General features: G+C 42.5%; 1 protein-coding gene across 6 annotated transcripts in view; it reads left to right on the top strand.

The window, feature by feature from the left end:
* FRMD4B (FERM domain containing 4B) overlaps window positions 1-11,437 on the top strand; it is a 364,030-nt gene that overhangs the window by 248,645 nt on the left and 103,948 nt on the right. For all 6 annotated transcript variants that reach the window (XM_032290457.1, XM_032290458.1, XM_032290454.1 and 3 more), the window contains one exon: window positions 3,883-3,967. In XM_032290457.1, the coding sequence (XP_032146348.1) occupies window positions 3,883-3,967 (85 nt within the window). The remainder of the gene's footprint in view (window positions 1-3,882; window positions 3,968-11,437) is intronic.

Below are 11,437 nucleotides of genomic sequence, written 5' to 3'. Positions count from 1 at the left end.
CTCGGCCTCCCACAGTGCTGGGATTACAGGCTTGAGCCACCGCGCCCGGCCTCACAGAACTCTTTTTTAAAAAGTTTTGGAAGCAATGAGAAAATTCAAGTGAAGACTAGATTTTAAATAATATTAAAAAATTATTTTAAGCTTTGTTAGTGTGAACATTCCTACAGTCTCCATTAGAGATATCTATTGAAGTACTCAAAAGTGAAGGAAAAAAAAAGAATCTCAGAACTTCGAGGAGAAAGCAGACATTGAGTTCTACTAATCTGACCTAGGATTTGTTTAGGGCAGGGAGATCTCTTCCTCTGGAAAGGCCTTCCCTTTCTGAGACTACTCTAACTTTTAAAAAGATGTTTTATAGGTTAATCCACAATCCTTCAACTTACGTCTTTTGCCATGGTTTTGCTTATTGAAGCAATAGAGAACACATGTACCTCTATATATGTTAACATTTTGGTGAAAATGTCACACTTGTCTTGTTTCTCTGCCTATTTTTTACATGGTTGATATGCCCACAGTTACTAAGGGTTCAGCTTTATGCTGGGTGCTGGTTGAGTGAACTGTGAGCAGCAGCCCAGGAGGAGATGTTGGTTAAGAGCGTCGTCCAGAGTCAAAGTCATTGTCCCAGACCAAGACCTAGCCCTGCCATGTAGGCAGATCTCTAAAACTTGTGAAATCAGGGTCATCATAGGTCCCTCCCCAAGGTGGTTGTGATAATTAAATGAGAGCGCAATCGGAAAGCACTTAGCACATTGCCAGGCACCTTAGTAAGAGCTCAGTTAGCTGGGATCCTGCTGCCACCCTTTATTTAGGCTGCCCACTGGAAGCCTGCTTATATTATCTTCATTGATAGGGATACAAATGCATGGGAAAGCCAAGAAAGCAGGAAAGAAAGCACACCACCTAATTGAACTGGAAAGTTCTTGGAGATGTACAGAAACTTGTGTAACATGGGTCATCTTAGCCCCTATAGCAGCAGCCAATCTCTGTTGTGCCTCACTTTGGTGTCTGCCATCCCAAAGACTTGGCTAGCCTGCTTCAGTCCATCAATCCCTGCTGCGGACTTTTGTCCCTCTCTACTTCATGGCTTCTGCCGCCTCATGGTTTCTGCTTAGTGCCTTTCTCTGCCTCCATTGAATCCCCCTGGCCCGCCTCTCAGTCTCTTAGAGACCATGTGCGATTAGTCGGCTCATTCATCATGCAATATAAAAAGCATCTGTTGAGTAGCGCGTGCTCCTTTCCAGGGCACCTCACCACCTGACATCTCGGCTGCCTTTGAGTCAGGTGACTCTCCTAGTCCACGCAGCAAGGCTCAGGGTAGAAGAAAGCAGACTGATGGGAGAGGAGAATACTGTCTACCCAAAAGGAAGAGCTGAGACAAAATTAATATAGAGAGCTTATTTGGGACAAGGTTGAGGACTGCAGCCCAGGACACACTTCCAAGTTGCCTTAGGAAGTGCTCTGGAGAAGAAGAGGTCCAAGTGTTTGAAGAAAAAAAGGACAAATTAGGAAAGGGGACAGTTACTAAAGTAGTTCGTCGGGAATTAAATCTCCTTGGTTTACAGAGGTAACATTGATTAGTGATTGGCTATACATTGTTTTTGGGTTTTGTTTTGTTTTGGAGACAGTGACTCACTCTGTTGCCCTGGCTGGAGTGCAGTGGCGTGATCTTGGCTCACTGCAGGCTCTGTCTCCCAGGCTTAAGCAGTTCTCCTACCTCAGCCTTCCAAGTAGCTGGGATTACAAGCACCTGCCACCATGCCTGGCTGATTTTTGTATTTTTAGTAGAGGCAGGGTTTCATCATGGTGGGCAGGCTGGTCTTGAACTCCTGGCCTCAAGTGATCCAGCTGCCTCGGCCTCCCAAAGTGCTAGGATTACAGGTGTGAGCCACTGAGTCCGGCCTGGCTATACAAAATTAAGCTACAGGATGTGAGTTATAGTGTCCAGGGCAGTGGACGCTAATATGTCCAGTGCAGCTAGTTTTGACAATAACAAGCAGTTTGCAGAGAGACATACATAGGTCCAGGGGGGAAGAAGGAGTTGATTGCTGTCTCATTTTAATGCCTCTCTGGACCTGATAAATTAAAAGAACTGGAATTCCTCAGATAAAAGTTCTGTTCTTAGGCCGGACATGGTGGTTCACGCCTGTAATCCCAGCACTTTGGGAGGCCGAGGCGGGTGGATCATGAGGTCAAGAGATCGAGACCATCCTGGTCAACATGGTAAAACCCCGTCTCTACTAAAAATACAAAAAATTAGCTGGGCATGGTGGCGCATGCCTGTAGTCCCAGCTACTCAGGAGGCTGAGGCAGGAGAATTGCCTGAACCCAGGAGGCGGAGGTTGCGGTGAGTCGAGATCGCGCCATTGCACTCCAGCCTGGGTAACAAGAGCGAAACTCCGTCTCGGGGAAAAAAAAAAAAAAAAAAAAAAAGTTCTGTTCTTTCCTCAGAGGTAAATACAGTCAGGACACCCAATTTAGAAAAGACACAAACTAAGTAATTTGCCCAAGGCTATTAAGCTAATAAATGGTGGACATGAAACACCACATCTAGATCTTTTGGATTCCAAAGCCTATTTTTCCCCCAACTCCTCATTCCCTTTAGCACCTTTGTACTTAATTTGCTCTTCTCATAGATCTGACACTCCTCCAGCTTCGTTAACCTCACTTATAAGCGAGATAAAAGCTTATCAGTAAAAATATAAAGGATTCGTTTTCTTTTTGGAACTTTCCTTGATGACTCAACATTAAAGGGCGGAATGTTTCGAATGATTTTACCATCTCAGTGATAAAATCTTTCACAGCCCTTTCAGCTGTGTTTATTTATCAACGGTGTCATCACTGGGGAAAGGGAGAAAAAGAGAAGCAAAGGGCCAAGCCCCAACATGAGTCCGCAGAGCTAAGGATGGGTTCACGTGGCCACTTCCTAGCCCGGATTTACCTTCACTCTCACTGGTCTGAGAGTAAATTCCCTTTCAGACGCAAAGCACTGAGCTGTCTTGGGGCCTGATGGCTCTTCATGCATTATTCATCAAGCATAGCTCCAGAACTTGAGGGAAACTTCCGGGCCTCCGCATGCCCACTCGCCCACCACAGAGCACCAGCGTTTGCAAGCCGGTCAGTACAGAATTATGAAAACTGAATTGTTAAAGGCTCAGCCTCCTTCCCTCCCCACCCAGGAGCTGTCAGAGCTCTCCTGAGAGAGGGGCCTGCCTGTGACCTGTGGTCTCACAGATTGAAACAGCAAAATCCTAGAGAGGGAGTGAGGCAGTGAGGCCCAGAATACCCTGATTTGCATGAGAAAAGACCAAGATTGATGGCTGCTGAGAGCTTGGCTTTGAGCCAAAGGAAAACCCAGGGCCTGGAAGGAAGAAAAGAGGGCGTAATTGAAACTCGCCCAGTGGATGGGGGTCAGGTAGGCGTGAGGCCCGCAGGAACCTCCGTCTAAAAACCACCGAGCCTCAAGCAGGCTTTGGGGTTCAGTTAGGTAGTGCTTGCTCAGCCGACTTCAGCTTTCCACTCTGAGTTCACCTGGGCTTTGTTTTGAAGCTGTCTGAGGTATTATGAACTCCCAGAACATGTTTCAAAGAATGAGCAACACAGATAAAAGTTTGGTTTTGGTTGGATGCCATTTGGAGTTCCTCTTTAATTCACCCTGCAAGACAGAAAAACATTCTGAAAGAGATTTTATCTGCAGGGATGCATACATACACATCGATCCATCCTGTACATACATATGGCTCACATTTATTTTAAAAAGGAAAAAAAAGCACAACTTTCCTCAGGCTTTTCAAAATTCTCACTCTGCTTTTGGGGAACACTGAATGAGGAATGCTGAACGATGAAAATAAATCTGAAGGAACAAACTCCTCTGCTGTTTTTCAGGTTTTACATTGAGAGCATATCGTTTTTAAAGGATAAAACCACCGTGGAGCTGTTTTTCCTGAATGCAAAGGCCTGTGTGCACAAGGTAGGTGGCACATTTGTTGTGTTCACTGGATGCCTCCAGAGTGACTGGGATGACGGGGAGAAATGGTTCTGCCTCTGTTCTTGCATTCAAACTAAGAAAAGAAAAGGCCACAGTCTTTTCCATGAATATGTCCTATCACCTGCGACACACATACACAAATGGCATCTTTTCTCAAATTCTGAGTTAAAAGGACAACCATCTGCAGAGGAATCTTGCATACACACACAGTCACCACTACTTTAAATGCAGCAAATAATCCACACAGAGTGACCCAGAGAGACACAAAGATGGATCAATCAGATTATAATCAAAATGTCTAGCCCAGAAATCTTTTTAAATAAGGTGTGCTCTACACTGACAATACTTCACAACTTGCCTTATTTCAGTTCAATTTCTGCCTTCTGATCCCTACACACATGTCACCTTAAATCTAAGGAATACTGCTCATAGCCACATGTTTTCAAGCAGTATCTCAGTTATCTGTGGTAAGGGACCAGGGTTTTTCTTTTATTGTTTTTTATTTCTATCTAATGCATCAAGGACAGATCACTTTAGTAAAAATCAATGAACATGCATTGCTAGAAAAACAATCCCATGCTGGAATGTTGCAGCCATGTCGAATTGCTATAAAAGTTTTTAAACACTCTCAGTTTTTGTCTTACCTCTTTGCAGACTAGCATAGCTTTAAGAGCCTCCACTCTGGTCTCCTGAAAGCACTTCCTGAGGAAGGGAAGGGAAGCCATGGGCCAAGAGGTGCCCAGTGGAGCCGGGATCTTCCCTTGTAGGTTCTGATCTCAATGCTTGGGATTTCAGCATACCCTGTCCAGATTGCACATCTGCTTCCAGGCCTTCCTTTAGGTTTATTGAGCATATTATGACTTCATTTTACCTCTTTTGTTGGATTATTAGCTGTAACTCTTTGTTGGTTACTTTAGGGTTTATAGTGTACATCTTTAAATTATCAAGTCTGTCTTCAAGATGATATTATACTACTTCACATGTAGTATAAGAATCTTGCAATACAGTACTTCCATTTCTCCCCTCTCAGCATGTATGCGATTGATGTCATAGTTTACTTTTAGGTAAGTTACAGATACACATGACATTATTATTTTTGCGTAAATATTTAATTAAGAGATTTAAGCAGTACCAAAAGTCTTACATATTTACCCATGGAGTTAGCATTTCTGTTGCTCTTTGTTCGCTTGTGTAGATCAATATTTCTGTCTGTTATGATTTTCTTTCTGCCTGGAGGACTTCCTTTAGCATTTCTTATAGTGTGGGCATACTGGTGGTGAATTCCTTCAGCTTATATCTGAAAACATCTTTATTTGCCTTTGGTTTTAGAAAACATTTCACATAATATTTGACTGTGTTGGCCGTTTTTCACTTTCCATACTTTGGAAATATTGATTCACTATCTTCTTGCTTGCATTGTTTCTGATGAGAAGTCTGCTGTCATCTCTATCTTTGTGTTTTTGTATGCAATGTCTTTTTCTTTGGCTGTTTTTAAAATTTTCTCTTTTTTTCTGCTTTGAGTAATTTTTTTTTTTTTTTTTTTTTTTTTTTTTTTTGAGATGGAGACTTGCTTTGTCGCCCAGGCTGGGGTGCAGTGGTGCAATCTCGGGACACTGCAACCTCTGAGTCCCAGATCCAAGCAATTCTCCTGCCTCAGCCTCCTGAGTAGCTGGGACTATAGGTGCGCACGACTGCACCTGGCTAATTTTTGTATTCTCAGTAGAGATGGGGTTTCACCATGTTGGCAAGGCTGAGCTCGAATTCCTGATCTCAGGTGTTCCACCTGCCTCAAGCCTCCCAAAGTGCTGGTATTATAAGTGTGAGCCACCACCGTGCCTGGCCTGCTTTAAGCAATTTTATTATGAGGTGCCTTGGTATAGTTTTCTTCATGTGTTTGTGTATGTGTGTGTCAATGGCATTTACTGAGCATCTTGGACCTTTAGGTTTATGGTTGTCATCAAATTCGGAAACTTTTTAGCCATTATTTCTTCAGATTTTTTTTTGTCTTCACTTACACCTCATTTGCAAAGCCCAATTACACATATACTAGGCCACTTAAAGTTGTCACACAGTGATGCTGTGCATTTGGGAGGGTTTGGGGCAATGTGATATCTTGTATAGTTTCTCTTGCTTTGTCTTCAGTTTCATCTCATTTCATTTCATTTCATTACTCATCTGTTTTTTGCAATCTAATCTGCCATTAATCCCATTTTGTATATTAGAGTTTTTATCTTTAGAGGTTTGATTTGGATCTTTTTTATATCTTGCATGTGACTATTTACCTTTTTGAACATATTAAATTTAGTTATAATAATTGTTTTAATGTCTTCATCTGCTTATTCCAATGTCTGTAGTTCTGGGTATTTTTGATTGATTTTGTCATTGTTATGGGTCATGTTTTTCTGCCTATTTTCATGCCTGGTAATATTTGATTGGACTTGTTATCAATTATATCTTTTTGAATGACATATATTTTTTGTATTCCTATATTATTGACATTTGTTTTGGGATACAGTTTAGTTACTTGAATATGGTTTGGTTTTTTTCAGGTCTTGCTTTTGTGATTTGTTAGCCCAGAGCAGTGCTCATTCTATAGCTAGTTATTCTGCATACTCATCTTCCTGAGTACTCTATTCAATGCCCCATGAATTATGAGTTTTCCAGTCTGGCTGGTGGGAATAGGTATCACCTCCAGCCCTGTGTAAGGGTGAGGCACTCTTCCCTCCTATCCTTTCAGATGATCTCAAACTTTGGGCAGTTTCTTTCCCTGCACAGAATGATCAGTGCTCTACTGAATCCGCAAAGGAGACCCTCTATAGATTTTCAGGGTTCTCTCTCTTTGCCACTCTCTTTTCTCTGGCACTCTGTTCTGCAAATTATATTCATTTTGATCTCCTGGACTAAGGAGTTGCTCTATCTCCTCAACTCAGGGAGTGAGTTCACTGTGTTCCATTGTGTTTCTCCCTCCACAGCCTGGAGCCCTCTCTTGACAGTAGTGGGGGCAGTCGTAGGACTCTCCTTGTTCAAGGTTCACTATCCTTCATTGCTGGATGTTCAGTGTTATGAAAACCGTTGTATTATATGTTTTGTCTTTTTTAAATTTGTTTCAGTTAAGAGGATAAATTCAGTCCCTGTTACTGCATCTTGGCCAGAAGTGTAAATATTCAAAGAAGAGTTTTTGGCTGAGTCTATGCGAAAGCAAAATGTTCTCAGTGTCAAAGGCTTTACTACAGCCCTCTTTTCTGAGACTCGGATTTTTCTAAGAACTCTAAAGGTTGACTGATGAGTAGACACCTATATAGCAAACACAGCTTTTCAAACACAGTGTTTACTGAGTCAGAACACGTTTCATAAACCACAGCTTGCCATCGTCTCCTATGTGGAGATATACAATTGCTCCTTGTAATATTTTTCACTGCCTCGTTGGCATTGATCCAGTGTTTTCTCTGTTGCTAACGCAAAGATAGTTAGGATGCAAATTTTTAACTCATGACATTTCTCTTGTATGCTAAATTCTGTTTGTCTTGAGAAAGCAAGGAAAAGCAGAATTCCTTTAAATGCTACTGCATTTTATAAATGTCAGTTGCTGGGAGCTCTTTTTTTTTTTTTTTTTTTGAGATAGAGTTTTATTCTTATTGCCCAGGCTGAAGTGCAATGGCTCTATCTCTGCTCACTGCAACCTTCGTCTCCTGAGTTCAAGCAATTCTCATGCCTCAGCCTGCTGAGTAGCTGGGATTACAGGCGCCTGTCACCATGCCCAGCTAATTTTTTGTATTTTTAGTAGAGATGGGGTTTCACCATGTTGGCCAACCTGGTCTCAAACTCCTGGCCTGAAGTGCTTTACCTGCCTCGGCCTCCCAAAGTGCTAGGATTACAGGCATGAGCTACCATGCCTGGCCTGAGAGCTCCTTTCTAAATGGGAGTGTTTCATGACTTGTCAAAGGATTTAGACTTTTACAGAACATACTATTATAAGGCACTGTGACTGTTATTGAGATATTTTTAAAATTTTTATTTGTAGGAATTTAGAGTTGGATATTTTCTATCTAAGTAAGTATTATGCTGATGGCCGGACACAATAGCTCATGCCTGTAATCCCAATACTTTGGGAGGCTAAGGCAGGTGGATCACTTGAGGTCAGGAGTTCGTGACCAGCCTGGCCAACATGATAAAACCTTGTTTTGACTAAAAATACAAAAATTAGCCAGGCATTGTGGTGGGCGCCTGTAATCCCATCTACTCAGGAGGCTGAGGTGGGAGAATCGCTTGAACCTGGGAGGCAGAGGTTGCGGTGAGCCAAGATCACACCACTGCACTCCAACCTGGTGACAGAAAGAGACTCCATCTCCAAAAAAAAAAAAATTATGATGGAGATGACTGGTAACAAATTCCAAAAGATGTTCCAGGATCAAGTAGCTGTTTGGATGAAGTAGCTTTCAAGTAATTTCTTAAGATGTATGATTATTTGAGAACATTCCACATAAGGAATATCATCTGAACCATGGCCACAGAAGCAAATAAGTTTTATGAGAACACAGTCTCAGCTGTGGAACCCTCGTAGGTGGATTTATTGATTGGCAAAAGTGAGTCACTGATGGTTGGTAGCTGCTGTTAACTCAGGACTCTGCTAGAGCTGAGCATGTACGCGCCCCTCCCCCCGACTCCACACTGCACAGAGGACATTCTTCTCACCAGTAAGATGTTCAACACCTCTGATCACACCCTGCACACACTGTTTTCCTTGCCAGGCAGCTTTCCCTTATAGCTAGTTCCTTCCTTCCACTGAGAATAGAAATATACATGCAAGGAAAGAGAGCTCTTATTTGCAAATATTGACAAAACCTCAATGTCTTCTTACATACTTGTTTAGTAAGAAATATAACTTCAGATTTGATACAGTTGCTGAAGCTCTGCATAGCTACGTAACTACAGATTTATAAACTTCAGCCTCATGAGTATGCCATTTGAAAAACTGGGTGGCTCCCAATGGGTTTTGTAAATATCATTGTCCATACTGCATAGAGAATAAGCCATTGGAGACACTTAAATGTGTTGGAAGAAACAGTTGTACCTCATTTGTGAGTTTGGGTATCCAGGATGGTCTGAAAAAGATATAAAGGTTTTTAATTTTTGTGAAAAATAAGCAAAATTTTATATACGAAACATGACACACATTGGGCATTCAGTGAATTGTTGTTGGCTAACCCAACAAATGAATGAGTGTTGCTGATAATCAACCCTTGTTTCCAAGAAGTCAAGCAAAAAACAAAAATGTATAATTTGACTAGGGGTGAACACATAAAAATACCTACATTTACTAAGAAATTAAACACCCACAAAACTAAGAATCTCATTTTCCAGGTGTTACTGAATAACATTTAACAATACTGTAGTTAACAGTAATTATAACACTCATTGAAAATGAGTGAAAATAATATGTTAGGAAGAAGATTTCAGCTGGGCGCAGTGGCTCACACTTGTAATCCCAGCACTTCAGGAGGCCAGGGTGGGCAGATTGCTTGAACTCAGGAGTTCAAAACCAGCCTAGGTAACATCTCTACAAAAAATATAAGAATTAGCCAGGCTTGATGACATATACCTGTGGTCCCAGCTACTTGGGAGGCTGAGGTGGGAGGATCGCTTGAGCCCAGGAGGTAGAGATTGCGGTGGTTAATGTCATGGACATGCTCAATGACAGGCAGTAAATGCAATGGTTAATGTCATCGACTCTGGCATCGTGTGTCTATTCATGGGTGAAGCATATTCGTGACATCCTGAGTTTAGACTCTCTCTTTCCTTTAATTCTGAACATTGCTGTACATGTTGATGCTCTTAGTTCATGGTAGTTAATAAAGTGCTTCTGTACATTAGGGCCAAATGACTTATGGGCTGGACTCAGGACAAAGCACCACTTCTACAGGGATATTTCAGGAGTACAGTAGCACTCATGCTGGAAGAGAACCTGTAAGAAAACTAGGTAGAAACTGCCCCTGCCCGTCAAGCATTTCAGAGGAGAGTGCCTGCTGCTGTCTGGATTGTTGTTCAAGCAAGGGCCCCTGAACCTGTTTGGCTTCCTTGGTGAGAATGCAGAGGGGCACGCCTTGCCTTCACAAAACAACCATCTGTACCAGGTGTGGTGATGTGGAAATGCCGAAACTGTGACTGGGGAACCCAGGAAGCATTAACATGGCTGTGGTCCACCTTGGCCAACCTGTTCCTGCTAGGAAAAGCCTAAATGCATGAAGCAGGACTGTAGGTTTGCTCCAGGTCATTATTCTTGGAGGTGCCCTTGACCATATCTGTGATTTCAACAATCAGCAGCATTGACCACCACATTCCTTTTTTAAAATCAGCAATCTGAAGACAGGCTTGGCAAATTAAAATAGTATTGGCCACCTTGTCTCTTTTAGTGTGTATCTAAATATGGTAATAATGAAAAGACAGAAAATGTGGAAAAGCAAGTAGGGCTTATGAGGTGCTCTGTGGTAGAGACTGTACACAGCCTCAGCTCCCTTTTCTGCAGAGGTGAGGAGGAGGGGGAGGGAGGGAAGGGAAGGAGGAGGGGGAGGGGGAAGAAGATAGCAACTCAACTCTTAAGAGCTCACCCTTAGCTGGGCATGGTGGCATACACCTGTGGTTCTAGCTACTCAGGACGCTGGGGCGGGAGGATCACTTGGGCCCAGGAGTTTGAGGGGCTATAAATTCGAGTGAGCCATAATCATGCCACTGCATCCCAGCCTGGACAACAGAGCAAGACCCTATCTCTAAAAGAAACAATAAGGAGCTCACCAAATAGAAAGCACTGATTTTTTTTACGTGTATTAGTTCATTTAACACTCACAACAACTGATACTGTTATTTATTACTACTTCAACAAATAAGGAAATGGAGGCATAAAGAGGTTAAACAATTTGGTCAAGCTTGAGTAGTTCATTAGTAGTGGCTCACGCCTGTAATCCCAGCACTTTGGGAGGCCAAGGCAGATGCATCACAAGGTCAGGAGTTTAAGACCAGCCTGGCCAATTTGGTAAAACCCCATCTCTACTAAAAATACAAAAATCAGCCAGGCATGGTAGCGGGCACCTGTAATCCCAGCTACTCCGGAGGCTGAGGCAGAGAATTGCTTGAACTCGGGAGGCAGATGTTGCAGTGAGCCTAGATCATGCCACTGCACTGCAGCCTAAGCAACAGAGCGAGACTCTGTCTCAGAAAACAAACAAACAAAAAAACATTGCATTCCTATTAAGGGTCAGCATCTCTGATAAGTGCTGCATTTACCCTCATCCTTTATGTGATGTTATTGTTGTGTTTAATTTAAATATAATGTGTCTGATGATTCTTTGTAAGACCTAATATTTCTTTTTTTTTTTTTTTTTTTTTGGCGGGGTTTCCTTCTTTTTTCCCCGGTGGGGGGGGATGGGGCGAGCGCGGCTCGCCCCATCCCCCCCCACA

Source organism: Sapajus apella, unplaced genomic scaffold (genome assembly GCF_009761245.1).
Source record: "Sapajus apella isolate SASKATOON/1434 unplaced genomic scaffold, GSC_monkey_1.0 scaffold23, whole genome shotgun sequence".
Classification (NCBI taxonomy): Eukaryota; Metazoa; Chordata; class Mammalia; order Primates; family Cebidae; genus Sapajus; species Sapajus apella.
This window is presented reverse-complemented; position numbering and strand designations above follow the sequence as displayed.